This window comes from Lepeophtheirus salmonis, chromosome 2 (assembly GCF_016086655.4).
Source record: "Lepeophtheirus salmonis chromosome 2, UVic_Lsal_1.4, whole genome shotgun sequence".
Classification (NCBI taxonomy): Eukaryota; Metazoa; Arthropoda; class Copepoda; order Siphonostomatoida; family Caligidae; genus Lepeophtheirus; species Lepeophtheirus salmonis.
In genome coordinates this window covers 18,369,448-18,386,020 of record NC_052132.2, presented here as the reverse complement: position 1 = coordinate 18,386,020, position 16,573 = coordinate 18,369,448, and the positions used below count along the sequence as shown (strand labels likewise).

The window sequence follows — 16,573 nt, the reverse complement described above, 5'->3', positions numbered from 1 at the left end:
CTTATGAATAGCCTCGTATCAGCTAGTCTGTACTACTTGGCTAATTAGGCAACATATGACACTTTAGAACACAATTGTTGTTTTATTCAATTGTTTATAAAAGTCATGTTCTTAGAACACATTGGATATACGCTAATAGATTATAAGACGAGCGGATTTTGTGGTTAAAAAATGCATGCATAATAAAACGTACAACAACCAAATGCAAAAAAATTAAAAATATGTCTTTGATAAATTACGTATTTAAAAATAGATTCATATATTTTGCAAACTTAAATTACACTTATTAAATCATAACTTTCTAATGAGATATTAAAACTGTTTATCCAAAGTAATAATGATTCTTTTTTTTTTCGTGAGTATTCATAATTATATGGAAAAAAATAGGGGCCCAGTCCCATGCCTCAATAAATAGGTTTAAACAAGGCTCATTCTCAACTTCTTCACAAGAGACTTTTCCTTCATATACTCCCCAAATAAACGATCCAACTCAATCATCAACTCCTGAGAGGATATCGGACTCAGATGCTCTTCAATTATGAGTTTTATCAAAACAAGAGCCAAATCAGACTCTGAATCACTTCTAGATCGAAAAGCCTCGTAGTCTAATAGACTGTTCTCAACAGCATTTACCATGGCGTGAGGATCAACTGAAGATAAAGAAGTTATTTTACGTAAACGATCTGCAGAGTAGGATCCGGAGGTAAAGGCTTGAGATGCATGTCGAGTAATGTCAGTGAGTCCGAAATCCTTATTTGCAATGTTTTCTCCAAGCCAACGGAGAACTCTGTTTAGTTGAGTTTAAATGTAATGTGATTACTTATTAATTAATGATAATTTTGTGGTGAATAATTACCGTCCAATGGCAATAGTGGATCCGATGGAAAGGAATCTTGCGTTGTCCACGAGGTGTTCATTCTTCCATTCATCATAAGTGTTGTGAATTTGGTCAAAAAAAGATAATTTTGCTCTATCAGTGATGTCTTTCTGTTTCAAATAATAACGGACTTGATCATTTGGTGGGATATTTCCTTTGATAAAAAATAAAGTATAATCTATAATATTATTTCTATTTAAGTATAGCTAGAGAAATAAAAAAAATTGTCTTATGAAATGTACTGTATTTATTTATATCAGATATAATTATAATATGTATAAGATTGTATAATTTTTGATCGATCTGTCAAAATTTGCATCAGACTCTCAATGCCATCAAAGAGTAATGCTCCTTCATGTGTAAGCGGGGAAAAAAGATGTTCAATGTCCATTTTTAATCGAATTCCAAATGCACGAACACTATAACCATTGTTCCAATCCTTCATTCTTTCAAAATGAGCTCGGAAATTAGAGCAAAAATCTACTTCTGGAATCTCACGTATAGAAAACCAGTTCGATAATGCTAAACCTCCAAAAACTGCATCTCGTCCGATTTGTTGCATGAGCTCATGATAGCGAATATCATCCCTTTTATCATAATTCACTCCCATATTCGTTATGACACTATAAGTTATATCGGAATAATTTTATTATTATCAATTGCTTAAAAGTAGAGATGCATCGGTCCCAAAACATTGTAGTCTCGTCCGAATCGGACGCAATAGGTCAAGGGGTCAACAAGAAATTGTATTCCTGTCCTTTCGGAAATGGAGAATAAGTATAGAATCTCTTATTACTTCGTTTATTTTTCAAAAAGAATAAATTATGAAATAGCCATGACGTATCAAGCGAGATGAAGAAATCGACAGCTGACAACAAAATATATAGGGTATTTTTGTGTTAGCAAAGTAACACCGTGTTCAATGATGCCATCATAAATATCAACTAGTGACGTCATTATTTATAAATCTTTAGACATTTTTTATTAAAATTTTGTATATACTTCAATTAGGACTTAATTATGAATACTTGCAAACTCTTCTCGTGCATAAAAGATACTTTTTAATACAATTATTCAAATAAGGTACTTAACTATATAGTTAGGAACCAAGTCTCAAAATCAAAAATAACGGGATTTCTATGGAATCGAGAAAAAACAACACAAAACAAATTGGTGATATGTTTAAACACATTATTTAGCTATAATTTTTAATCACTATGTCCTCTTAAAAAAGCAATAAGCAACTTCAAAGTCCAGGAAGTGGAGGTCAGAACTCGTCAGAGGGTCATATAGCGTGATGCCAGAAGTCAGCCATTTTAGTTAGTATAAAGTTTTGGTTGTTCATGACTACATGGACATGTAGGTTCCCCTCCCATAATTAAAGAACTTTTGCTATATACTAGAAAATTTAATAATTGACATCTTTTCGAAAAATTTCTTTTTCTGTGAATAGCTGTGGATTTTTGATTTTTATTTTCAAAAAATTAAATTTTTGAAAATTAAATATTTAGTTAAGTTGTGAAATTTTGAGATTTTTCTCCAAAAAATTTAATATTGGAAGAATAATTGCTAAATTATTTTCCAAAAAAAGTCAATTTTCTCTAAAATAGCTATAAATTTAAAACAAAAATTCTCCAAAATTTAATATATATAGAAGGTAATTTTTGAATTTTTTGTCAACAGCTGTGGATTTGAAATTTTTTTTTCATAAATGTAATATTTGAAATTTTTTCAAGCAAATTTTAATTTTTGGATTGGTTTTTTTCAATTTAGTTTTGAATATATATTAAAAAAATTATAATATAATATTTTGGTTAGGTTGCGTGAATATACATAAGAATAATATCCCATGGGGAAAATATATCGCCTATGAGCATAACTAATCAATTATTTTCAATATAAAGCATTTATAAACTTATTTTAATCCCTTTTGTTCTTGACCATTTTCGTAAAAATTATAATAACAGTTGAAATTTTTTCTCGGAATATCATTTTAATCTATATTCACGCAAGCTTACAAGCTCATTATATTTAAACATCTTAATAATTATTAAAAACTAAATTGAAAAAAAAATCAAAATATTAAAAATTTTCGGGAAAAAATTTCAAATATTACATTTTGAAATAAAAAAATCCAAATATCTACAGCTGTTTAAAAAAAAAGTTAATACAGACGACATCCTGCGTGTGCCCCTGTCCCTACTGAAAAAAGCTCTTACATAAAAAACACAGACCTTTGTCTTTGAAGTACCCTGGTGGGGACATTTTCTTCCTTAATTATCATGTTTGAAACAGTTTGGAAAATATTTTTGGAAATATTATAACATAGAGACCCATACAAACCTACTAAAAAGTTGATTAGTTGGCATTAATTAAACTTGATTTTAAGATCGATTAGCGAGTTTATCAATTTGAAGGAGAAAAAAAAGAAACATTGAAGTGAAACAAAGATTATTCCGATACAACAAAATTTCCTTGCTAGAATAGCTGATACAAATCCTAAAAGTAGATTTTGATTCTTTTTCACAATTTCGTTTCTTACTGCTTCTTCTGCTTTGTCTGCCAAAAACATCAATTCTTCATAATGCTCCGATATTTTTTGATCAATACCATGGAGATGATTCATTTGATTAGAAAGTTCAAATCCTTAAATTTTTTATATAAAAATTAACCATGAATATAAGTATGAAATTAGTACTGTAATTAGTTATATTTTGTTTATTAGGGGGGAGGGCGGGGCATGATGAAATAATAGATTCATCATTTGACATTTCATTACCATTTTGAAAATGGATATTGTGGGATTTCGTACGGTTTATATTATTTAAATAGTTAGAGTGACGCTGAAAAGGGAGGTATCCAACGAGGCTTGAGTAGTGCTAACAAGAGGGTGTAATTAAAGAAAAAAAAATTGCAATTAGAAAAGGAAAAACGGGTGTTGCGTGTTCTCTTTCTTCTTTTTTTGTTAATTATTTAATAAGTCGTTTGAGTTTTAAAATCTTCCTCTAAAAGAAGAATTCTGGCCTATCTATGGTGTAAATTGATTTAAAAATGAATAATTAAATAAATGTATATGAGTTTAAATATATTGTCCTTGAACTAATACTCTTTTAAATGTAGAAGGTTCTTCTCTTTATAGCAATTACATGTTCCATCTGCAAAATCATATAAAAGGCAGCTGACAACAAGAGGTTTAGTTCAGGACTAAACCAACGGAAGAAAAATTGGGCAAGAGTTCTTCTTTCTGTGAGAGACGTTAACAGTTAACACACCCACGACTGATTAAATAATAAACAAAAAAGAAAAAAGAGCCAATGCAAGAGCGTTTTCTAATCCCTATGCTTAGTTTTTTCTTTATAAATATCCCATCCTAATAGTGTTCGATTCGAGTCATACTCAAATTTGCCCATATATGTTAATAATAATACTAAAATTAATAGTCTAATATCTAATTATAATTATATCAACAATAAGAAATAACATTGATGAGGATGAGCCTGGGAAGTTATCAAAGTATGAAAGTGTTTACCTCTACTGTTTGTCGTAGTGTTCATCAGGATATATGAAAATATTGTAATATACATATGTATATGAGGGTGGTCTGAAAAGTTTCCGACCTCAACGGGAAGATTGCAGAAGTCGTGAATAAAAGCTAATCACATTCATCCAGCATCTGTTGACAGCCATGCACTAAAGTTTCACCCATTTTGAACGCGCAGGTGTTACGTAAGAGTCGTTTGAGTGAGTTGATGTGATTGTTGTTTTTATTTCAAACCTCCAAAATGGTTGAAACTTTGGTGAGTAACTGTCAATAGATGCTAGATAGATGTAACTAGCTTTTATTTACGACTGCTGTCATTTTCACGTTGAGGTCGGAAATTTATCAAAACACCCTAGTACATATATCTAAAAAAGTGTGTGTCTTCCCAGATACATGACTCATACTTGAAATTTCTGTTAGATTCGGGACTTGCTTTTGAATTTCAAGTGGAACTCAGCACTCAGAATGACCCTGAAATTGACAATCGTGCATTGAGTATCTTAAAGAACTAAAATATCTATTTCTTTTATAACATAAAATAAATAGATCAACCCCAAAACAATACTTTCATTCCCTAAATATATCATTTACCGATTTCTTTAATTGATTTTTTTTTTCATTTCATAACTATTGTGCTCTTTAAAAAATAGCCCTAAGTATGTCTTTAAAAACGAAATAAAAAAGAGTATTACTTGATTAAATAATTAATGTTATACCACAGAGAAGGACTCATAATTACCTGATGTAGTCTGAGACAATAATGCCAAGAGTATGACACAGTACACAATTTCTGACGACATTTTAAACAGTATCCAATGTTTACTGTATGAAGTCACAATTCAAAATGAAGGGTCAATTGAAGTCTTTTAGTTTATTATATTTTTTCTTAACAATCATTCATAACCATAAGGTTTATCAAAACAAACACTTTAGACACATATGGAGAGAAACTCGACTGCCTCATTCATAGTAGTTTATCTAGTCCCAGTGAAAGTAAAGAGTGTTATAATACAAAAAAATATTTTATTTATTTAATTTTATGAAATCCAAAGTCTTTTACTTTTTTTTTTAATTTATTAATCCTTGGATAACACATCAAATCATTAATATGGAAGTCCAAGTGTGGTCACATTTAAGGAATTGACTTTTGGAAAAATAAGTATCAACTCTAGAAATCGATTCTCATATCATCAAATTACGGCTCGTATCCCATAAATATAACTCAAATCCCTATTTTTGTGTAATACATAATTTGATTTACTAATAAAACCTATCAAAAATATTGGAAAATATTGTTAATGGTGAGTAATTTCATGTTGATCACAAACAGGAAATAGAAAGTTACAAAAATGATATTTGTTTAGTTATTACAATCATAAGATTTTTTATATTATCACTCTTCAAAATGAGATTGCATCTCCATTTTCAAGCTAGTATCTAAATACTGGGTGGTCCATTGAAATCTGAACACTTACTAATTCAATAATTAATTAACGTTGAGCAATTGAAGTTTATTCATATTTCGATATATTAAAGCATAAATAATTAATGAAACAAAAAGAAATGCTGAGTTCTGTATCTTACGTACAAGTTGAGAAAAGGACACTTGAACGTGATCAACAAATTTCCATTCGCACACCCCAAGTGTCAAGAAATGGATGTAACCTCGTCTATAGATTAATTTTTCGAGGTATAGTGATTGTATTTAATAAATTTCCGATAATTCACGCAACAGTTGACTTTTTAAGCTTTCGAATTAGCTATTGCAACCACCTCTATAATTTCTGTGAACAAAAATGAAAAAAAAGAGAAATCAGATTCCTGCTTTGATGTGAACCTGCCACAGCACACCCAAAATTGTCAAGATTGTTGTGATCGAGAGAAAAAAACCTCCTACAGGGTCAGAAATCTCATGAAAGAGAGGAAAAGCCTTAAAATTGAGCAAAGTAGTGGAAAGCCGGCCAAACTGACCCCAGAAGTAACCAAGAAGGCGTTTGAGGACAAGCTCACCATGTTCATGGTCAAAATTGCTAAAAAGAAGTCAGTACCTCCCCCACTGTATCCAGGGCGATCAAAGCCCCCGGAAGAAAGTCTAAGATATACGTGGAAAGACCATTAATTACTCACCAGCAACCAGATGTCAGTTTGGAGTGGGACAAACTTCCCTAAACGACCTGAAGCATCATGGCAACCTTGCAATTTTCTTCTCGGATTAAGAAAATATTCACTGTCGACCCCGTCTTCTACAAGCAGAACAATCGGGTTGTTTGCTTTGAAGACACTTCTGAAGACCTCTGGCAAATGTCCAAGACGGGTGGGTGAGTTCCCCATCCTGCTGGAATACGTAGGATGTCTTGCCCTACTAACTGGAGATTTTGAAGACCAAGGTACTTCGGTAGGTCCTCAAGATCACGAAGAAGTCGGTCAAAAGGTCCTACGTCTTCCAGCAGGATGGGACACCTACCCACACAGCCAATGTTGTGTAAGCCTGGATGGAAGAGGACATGGAGTTTTGGCCCAAGAACTTCAAGCCTCCCCTTTTGGATTACTCTATAAGGGGACAAGTCGAGTCCAAGGCCTGCAGATCACGGCTCAGCAATGTCATCGACCTAAAGTACTCCGTAGAGAAGGAGTGGAAGCTTATGACCAGGGACTATATTGCCAGAGTGTACTCCACCTTTGGTGGCCGCTTGAAGGCCATTATTGAGAGCAATGGAGGTCAAATTCATAAGTAATATCTGTCATTGTGTGCTTAATAAATTTCTTTAAGTAATCTATTACATCTAACTTAATTGAGACTCAGGAGGAGCAAAAGCTTACTCATGTCCAATGTTTACGCCGTCAGCAAGTCCAAAACTTTGGAGAGGAAAAATGGCTCTGTCAACAAGGCTGAACTGAAACCAGAGGAGTTAAAGAAAACAGCCACGACAATATCCTCAAGACCATGAGGACCCACGCAAGGGATATCGGAGTTTCACAAAAGAATATCCATTGAACTATCACAAAAGTGGATGGAAAGACCATTATGAGGACACTATGACACTAGCAATGAAATAAAATCACCTCCTTCATTTCATGACACTTTTGATTGTGTTTTCAAACAGTTTTTTGAGCTCTTTATAACTCATTTTGACACTTTTTTCCAACCTTAGCAACTACAACTCTTGGGTGCATGTCAAGGGGAAGGTCTGACGGGTCCGTCTTCCAAAGACCAAGACCGCCGATGCCACTGTCAGCCAGCACTGGGACGCCATGATAGAGGAATATATATGCCGTGGGTGTTAGGCCGTTCGACGCCACCTGGAAGCCATCATTGCCACTAAGAGTGGATTCATTAATTATTAAAAGTGCTAAGACACACATCCATTATTACTAATAATTTTATAGAAATTATATTGTTAATTAATAAATAATATCTGGCGGAATTATACAAAATTCATAGTGTTCAGATTTTAATGAACCATTCGGTACAAGAAACATGAAAGTGTAGCTGACAAGAGAAGCAATTGCCCCTTTCAAATCTAGCAATATTCGGGTTTTTAGTTTGTTTGTTTTTGTGGGGTAATATATATTATTTTATAAAATAAACTTCATAAAAAATAATAACAATAAAAAGGATCATTTAGAAAAAATATTTTAATTAAAACAAATCATAGTCCTAAATATTTGGGGAAATTATCCTCTCCAGAGCCTCTGCCATGCACCTAGAAGCAAGGCTGTGTTTAGGATTCTCTTTAAGGGGCAAAAAATTTTTTAATATTTTTGTAAGATCATTGTTTTAAGTAAAAATCCATCCGACCTTTTTTATTAAAGACATATTTTTATGACCTTATTTATAGAATACATATTTTGGAGAACCTTTTTTCTAATTAAGGACATGTTTTCTTTTCTTTTCTTGTTAATAAATATTCTAATTTTTTGGCCAAATTTCCCGCTGATTAATATTTTCTCTGATAGGCAATTCCATGGCGGTTTGGGAGGGAGGGATAACAATTTCGCACAGCCATGTACAGTTGAAATATCTTAAACTACGGAAAGACATAGAAACATTACATTGTACCTGAAAAACAAGGCATATTCAAGCATTATTGGAGAAAAGGTAATGTTCCTACTGCCCTTTCCCTTTCGGAACTTATAATCATTACTACTTATTTTTGGATATCTCATTCTAATTTTATAAGTCATAAAAAGTTGAAACAAGACCTCTTCTACTTTTACAAATGTATAAATTTATTTGATATGCTCGAATAAAAAACTAATTATAAATCATCTTCAAATGTTATTAAAAAATCAGTTTTAATTAGTTATTTAAGGCTAATGGCAATTGAAATGAACAGTTTCAAGAGTAACTTCTGGATTTGTTAAATATAATTATGTATAAATATATTTTGGATAATACTTATTATCAAAATTACAAAGTATATATTTATCTACGATTATATTTCCGTCAAAAATATATTAGAATATAAATATATGGTATACATTTTAAACAGAACTGTAGTTCATTATATACCTACGGGCAGTGCCAAAACTACGCCAAAAATATGCTTGTAACCCCCCTCCCTTTAACTGAAATATAAATTTAACAGTAATTTAAATATTACTTCACTTCAGAGATACCCTAAAATTGAAGTAGCATTTTTTTCGATTTTATACCCCTTTTTTAATTGCAAAGTTTTATTACACAACTAAACGACAGCTGAAACAAAAATGAACAAGTTTTGTTTGTTTCTCATGTCTCTTTGCGTAAACTGTCGGAGTCGCAACAAAAAATCCAAAGCATGAGAGATCTTTTCCACCCCTGTATCAGTGCCCAGAAGGCTCCATAGATCTTTGCACCCCAATTTGGACTGCCTATAACATTAAAAAGTAACTGATGTAACAATATGGCTGACTTCTGGCCTACCACCATGTGGCTATCCTCCAGCCCTGACCTCAACCGCCTGGACTTAGCAGTTTTGGGCATCTTAATGAATAATGTTTTCCACATCTCTCATCCTTTGGATTCGCTCTGAGCTGACATTATGAATGCGTGGTACGCTATCGACACGGCCTTCATCGTCAAGAGCAGCCAATATTTTCACCGGTGTGTCGAGGATGTTATTGCTTTTGATGGAGGACATATTGAATAAAAAAATATAGCTACTTATATATAATATATAAACATATCCCAAGTTTGTTTTTATTAGTCTTTTCTTGATTCCATACAAATTACGTTTTTTGTAATTAAGGCATGCTACTGCATGTTTTGTGTCCTCACACTGTAAAGTAAATTTTGTAAACAAAAAAAGGTTAATATATAATTTTAAGAACAAACAAAAATTACAACTCAAGCTAATCAATGTGCAAAAAAAAAACACCCATCGTTACGGATCTACCCTATTTTAGAATTCAGAGTACCCTTCTTTTATATATGTCTGCTTGCGTGACTGCCTACATGGTTTCTTGAGTAACCCAATTATTGTAAAATTGTTATCATTGGAAAGAAAAGATTTGTGTCATATACGAAAATAGGATTGTTTTCATTACAAGATTGATAAGTTTAATAAGCATTTATGTAAATAGCATTTTGACTAGTAGGTCCTTGTCTTTTCTGCTAGCTTATATGTCCTTATATGTTTCAAGGGAGGTCCCTCAGTTATAGAAAATCTTCTACGTGAATGTCTGGACGTAGGGTCTTCTCCTGGAGTCTTGGACCACCGAACAAATCTAATTACACACGCATTAGACATAATTATCCCTGCAGAGGGTAACCACTTTATTTATTTTTTTAAAGATGCGGAAAAAGTTGATTTTCTTTTCAAATTTATTTTATTTTTAGATATAACTATGTATCTGTTCTTTGTAATTATACAAAAATTTACTAAAATTGGACTACTCATTCCAGAGCTAGAAGTATTTATGTCAGTTCCACATTTTAGGACTATCTCTACACCCATTGACCGTAATCAGACATATAGAATTTTCATCAAAAATAATTTTGGGGTTGTATCGTGTTGTATTTTTAACGTTGATTCTTAATCCGTCTTTATACTTCTTTTAGCACGTACAGTTTTTTAGATGAAGCTAATGATGTTTTTTTACAAATTTACTTATTTATTTGTAGTAAGTCAATAATTTTGATAAAGCCTTCTTATATTTAAATGATATTTTTTTTAAATAAAAAATGGATCTACGAGTCTCTAAATTTCTAAACAAATCCCCCTTTTATTTTTCGAACATATAGTATCATATAAAATATATTGTCTTCCGGAATAATGGTAACAAAATGACAACCGTTCCCATTGCTCATTATGTCCATTTAACAGAGACATGTGACAATATACAAATACTGCTAAAAACAATTAAACATGACAATTATCAATGGAAAATCTGTGGATATCTCAAAATTATAGAGATATTATGGGTATTCAATCAGGATTTAAAAAAAAAAATTGTTTTCTATGTCTGTAGGACTGTCTTGCGACTATGGGACATTACACTAAAAGTTACTTGTATCTTAGGTCTACATATGCCCCAAGGACAAGCAGTTTCCAGTCTGTCCCTTTAGTGGATCTACAAAAATCTTTCTACCACCTCTCCACATTAAACTTGGTTCAACGAATAATTTTGCTAAAAGCAATGGATAAAGTCAATTCTCAAAGGTTCCAATACATTTTGACATGCATTTCAATGATTAGTGGAGCAAAATTGAAGGAGGGAACTTTTATTGGACAACAAATAAAGGAGGTTTTGACTGACACTAACTTTCAAAAAGCCTTACGTCCAGAAGAATTGAAGGCTTTGCTGGCTTTCAAAGGGATATGTGAACATTTCCTTGGAAACAACAAATTGGCTACTTATAAAGATAGACTCAGGAACTTGATTGATTCTTACAATGAGCTTGAGTGCCGAATGTCGTTGAAAATACACTTCCTGCCACTTATATTTCTTTCCCAAACACCTTGGTGTTGTAAGTGACGAACAAGGAAAGCGATTTCACCAAGATATTCGGACAACGGAGAATTGCCAGAAAACATATTGGGAGAAAAACATAATGACAGACCATTGTTGGATGCTGTATCGTGCCAATCCGGCCAAAATATACAAAAGGATGACACATTCACAACGTTTATAATTTATCATCTGTATGTATATTTTTGTATTGTGTTAAAAAATTAGACTAATTCCATACAGTTTGATCTATGTCCCATATCAATCTCAAAAAATTGATATAAATTTCAAACCTCTGTCTTTCCAAAACTCTACGTGCATCAGAGAAAGTAAAATCAGATTTGAAATCAATGCTAATAATGCGCTTGGAAAAATGCTTTAAAATTAGGGATAAAAAAAAAGTATAGTTTGGTTGATCTATGTTAAGCATGGGCATCCAAATTCTTATAGAGGCCAAAGTCGTGACGAGTATTTTTCTAGTCAAAATTCTGCATTCTTTTTAATGTCAGTTGGGGACATCAGCATCGTTTTGGACTGTCACAGCCTCCTGATTTCCCATGGTTAGACCACCGTCTCTACCTATGATTCATGTCAAGAATTTACATAAATAGAGACTCTGAGGTGAAAATTGTTCGACTTAGACATATAAGATTAGGTTTTTTTCTAGATGTATTGTGTGAGATATATCTCACGATTAATACATTGCAACAAAAAAGGCTTTTAAAGTATGATTAAAGGTGAAGCGTACACTTAAAAATGTTAATTTACAGTTTTGTGTTTGCTGAAGCCAGTTGTGTGTTACTGCATTTCAAAATGAAGTAAAAAAAAAGAAAATTCGATACATTCTTCAGTATCACTTGGTGAAAAAGTAGAGGAGGCGGCCAAGAAAAACTGTGCTGTTTATGGACCTAATACCGTATCGAATGCATCAGTGAAGCGGTGACGATCCGGTAGTAAAGACGTATAAAACGTCGATAAAATAATGGAAATTGTTGAGTTGAACCGGCATGTGAGCCCCTATTTCATTGCCCTTAAACTGAAAATTAGCCAGAAAACCGCTTGGAGCCATCTAAATCTGATAATCCTAACTATGTTAATTTTACTGTCAAAATAAAGCGAAAAAACTCTCAGAACTTTTAACTTCACCTATTAATTTGGGCTAACATTTTTTATCAGATGCATTATTTTTGTAATTAAATGTCGTACGTATACGGAGGTTCCACTGTAGTATATATATATTTATTTTTTAGTCATACCTCATTAAATATTTTATGGACCATTAAAAAAAAAAAAGTCGTCATAAATATGTAGAATTAGATTGCAAATTTAGTCGATGGCTCGCCATCGACTCAAGCCCTCTTTCATTTTCAGGATTTTTATGCATATATCATTTGTTATAAGACAACCCTATATATCACATAACTTTTCTAATCTCAAAAATAACCTCTTGTTTTCTTCTCCAAATTCTTTTTCTACATCTAATTAGGTCTTAGGAAATGTCGAAATAGGATCACGGATATTGGACACCCCTATAACTATGATGAATCCGTATTTCACACCAACATTAGGGAAATGATCTCTTGTGATGTACACTACCCTTACTATAGTTTGGACGGATCCTGTAATAGCCTTGGCTCTCCTACTCGCGGAATGACATTTATGCCTTTTCGACGTGTGGTCAAGCCAATGGATATGAGTATGCAGCCTTTATTCAGATCTTTTATAAGCTATACTAATATCATATAATTATACTGAATTATAATTATAGATGAAGCGGATGCAGTTTTTGTAAAACAATTTGAAATGGACGGGACTTTGTGCATGGAACATCGGGCTTCTTTTAAAAAACAAAAGTTGAAATATGATCCTATTGTGAGGAACTTTGCAGAATTTGTATCTTTAGATATGGTTCAGACCTTAGGAACCGTTCGTAATACAGGAGATACGCGTAAGAACAGACTCGATAGGCAGATTAAAATAATACATATCTTTCTTTAGATGATTGGGACGATGATCTCCTGAAGAATGGAGAATGTCCATCTCATTACGAAGAAGAAACATTGAATCGAATTACCTCTTTCATTGATGGATCACAAATCTATGGAACAACTTTTCATGTATCCTCGTCTCTTCGAAAAATGGAGAATGGGCTATTGCATATCCCTCTAGAAGAAGTTCAAAGTTTCCATACCCAAATGGAAAGGTAACCTTTAGTCATGATAGTAAATCAGACGCATATATTTATTTCTCAATTCACTTCCAGAGAACAAGGCATGAGTGTAGAGCTATTCATTACACTATTCAAACTTGAGCATAATCGATTAGCTAGTCAAATTAAAGATGCATATAAGGTAAATTTGACATAATATTAATATTGTAAATAAAACTGTAACTCTGAAGGACTATGGAGTGATCCTTGGAAGAAAAGAGGATGAAACTATCTATCAAGAGAGTCGAAGGATCATTATCGGAGTATTGCAACATATCATCTACGATAAATTTCTACCGGTGATCCTTGGATCAGATCTTTTTAATCGATTTGAGCTCACAACAATCAAAAATACATACTATGATAGGAATTTAAATCCCTCAATTTTCAACGGATTTTTAACCGCATTTTTTGATATATTTACTGAGCCTTGTGACAATATGAATAAGAGTTTTAGTGAGGATGATCTTATGTCCGATATTAATTCCATTATCAATTTGAATAAATATCCTCATCTTATTGCCATTTTCAAAGACTTTAACGACGATCATGGAACCTACCAAAGCTATAAAAATCTTTGCGGATTGGCTAATCAAACCATTTCAAATATTACATGGACGGAATTATTAGATGTTTTTAAAGGGAACGAAAGTTCCATTGATTTATTTTCAGGGGGATTCGTAGAAGAACCTGTTCAAGATGGACTCATAGGTAGATATAATGATACATTAGAAGATAGCTATCTATAATGATTACTGTTACATTTACATAGGGCCAACATTTGCCTGTATTATTGCTTATCAATTTCACCTTGCAAAGGCTGGTGATCGACACTTCTATTCCAACGTTCGACATGGCTATCCATCACATCATAATCCCCACACGGATCAGACCCTCATTCAGAGTCTTCAAAAACCTAAGCCTAAAAAATTAAAAAAATCTTTCATCCGGCAAATAGAGGCTAAATTTTATAAGGATGATCCGAATTTTAATTACATCCGGGATTCTTATCGCTTTAATTATGATGAAGTGAATGAAATTCGTCACCGATCCTTAGGAGGACTCTTTTGTGACAATGGAAGAATCTCCCATACTTCACAGTTCTCTTTTTATAAGAAGGAAGGAAAATGGAATCATATCATCCCCTGTGATTCCATATTGCCTTTCAACACTCGAATCTTTATAGATTCAAGTAATGCCAACCTAATTAAGAAAAAATAAATTATATGTGTACATAGTTCATGTTATTACTATAGAAAGTCAAGAATAAATGTTCTTATTTCGTTGAAGCAAGCAATTTTAGACGAAGATGTCTATTTCTATTGAATATATCACCAAATCTGAGTTAATTACAAAACATGTTTGAGACATAAGATATCTATATCTTGCTCATACAGGGGAACAATGAGAGAGGCGGCAGGGGAATTGTATACAAATGAATTAAAGGAAATAATCGAATTTTTCTACTATAAGCGTAAAATACAAAACTGATCTCAGTTTTTCTCTCAGTCATACGAATTCTGGGATATCTGGGATTATAGTAACTATTATTGTTCAACGTCATTTGTTACCCTTAAAACAATCCTCGAATTAAAAGTAGGATTAATAAAACTTATGTAAAAGTGTTTTTATTATTAAAAGGTCTTGTTCTAAACTCGATATATTTCCATTTTTAGGCTCAAGAAAGATGAAAAACCTCATTGTTCTCAACCCCCTTATAAATGATTCATAATACATAGTGATGAGGAATGTCATATCTTTTGTTATAGAAAAATATTCAATGTATAATTTAAAAAAAGATATACATATGTAAAAAATATGCATCTCCAAAAATTTTGTAATGATCCCATTTTTTAAGGGGGGGATGTACTAGCAAATAGTCAACATTATCATGATATTTTTTCGGATTTTAATGCCAATTTCATGACATCATGCCTCGTAAAAGGAAGATCGAGGCAATCAAAAGAAGATACTTTGATATTGATTTCAGATTCCGAATTCCACAATGGACGACAGGAGGAGAATTCTTTCGAGGAAAACTATCAGACCTCATAAGGAGGTAGAGTGGGCTCTTTCCTTGGGAATGATATACTAGGATAAAAACAATAAAGGGATCTATTCACGATGAGTAGATAAATTCAGTACTTTTAAATGGGATCACTTAAGAAATACAAAATGGAACAAAAGTCCTTGGCTATTTTTGAAATAGATTTACTTACATCAATAAAAGTTTTACTATATTTCACAGGCTTAGACCTGTTCACCTTTTTCCCGTTCATTCTTTCCTCTACTCATTCCTGAAAAGCGTGGAATCGACGTAGCTTATGGACAAGGCGCTCGGAAGAAATTAATCTCTTGATCTCAATATGCGTAGGTTCGCGCCATGGTCATTCCTAAAGAAAGAAATACGCTTGAAAGAGTCTTTTGAGTTCTTTTAGACTCTTTTTCTATACTTTTGCCCCCCCCCCTACATCCCTGATGCCAACCTTCTCGACTATACCTTTTGGGTGTATGTCAATTAAAAGGCCTGCGGTGTCAGTCTTCCAAACACCAAGGCCCTCAAAGGCACCGTCTTCCAGCACTGGCTCACCATGACAGAGGATTACATCTGCAGTGACTGCAATACCTTATACCCACTAGAAGCCATCATTGCCGCTCAGGGCGGATAAATTAATGATAAAGAGAGCTCGGACACAGATCTATTTATAGAATGAAGTTTGATGAAATTATATTGATAGTTAATCTTGTTGAAGTTTAACATACTAAGTGTTTAGAATGTAATGGACCACTCGGTATCTAGACTTATTATGACACAAAAAAAAGAAAGCATTTACCTCATAACCAAAGTGAGCAAGCCCATGTTATGCGACAGTATCACTTTTTTTTTAGTAATGATAGTGTATTATTTATATCTCTATATATTAGCCACTATAATGGGTAGATACGCAATTCAATAAAATTATCTGATAGATTTTTAGAGGTCAAATGCTTTAAATACACATTTTGGAATGAT

At 32.7% G+C, this 16,573-nt stretch overlaps 2 protein-coding genes across 2 annotated transcripts; one reads left to right on the top strand and one right to left on the bottom strand.

Moving 5' to 3' along the window:
* Window positions 1-242: 242 nt before the first annotated feature.
* On the bottom strand, window positions 243-5,301 carry LOC121132348 (uncharacterized). The gene is made up of 3 exons (XM_040727740.2): window positions 5,158-5,301; window positions 857-1,031; window positions 243-787 (listed from the first exon to the last, which is right to left on the bottom strand). Exons 1-3 carry the CDS (start codon window positions 5,216-5,218, stop codon window positions 418-420), a joined length of 606 nt encoding a protein of 201 aa, XP_040583674.1. The 5' UTR covers window positions 5,219-5,301; the 3' UTR covers window positions 243-417.
* Window positions 5,302-12,679: 7,378 nt separating this feature from the next.
* Window positions 12,680-14,862, top strand: LOC121132347 (chorion peroxidase). The gene is made up of 6 exons (XM_040727739.2): window positions 12,680-13,047; window positions 13,120-13,299; window positions 13,350-13,554; window positions 13,615-13,702; window positions 13,752-14,271; window positions 14,333-14,862. Exons 1-6 carry the CDS (start codon window positions 12,924-12,926, stop codon window positions 14,779-14,781), a joined length of 1,566 nt encoding a protein of 521 aa, XP_040583673.1. The 5' UTR covers window positions 12,680-12,923; the 3' UTR covers window positions 14,782-14,862.
* The last annotated feature ends 1,711 nt before the right edge of the window (window positions 14,863-16,573 follow it).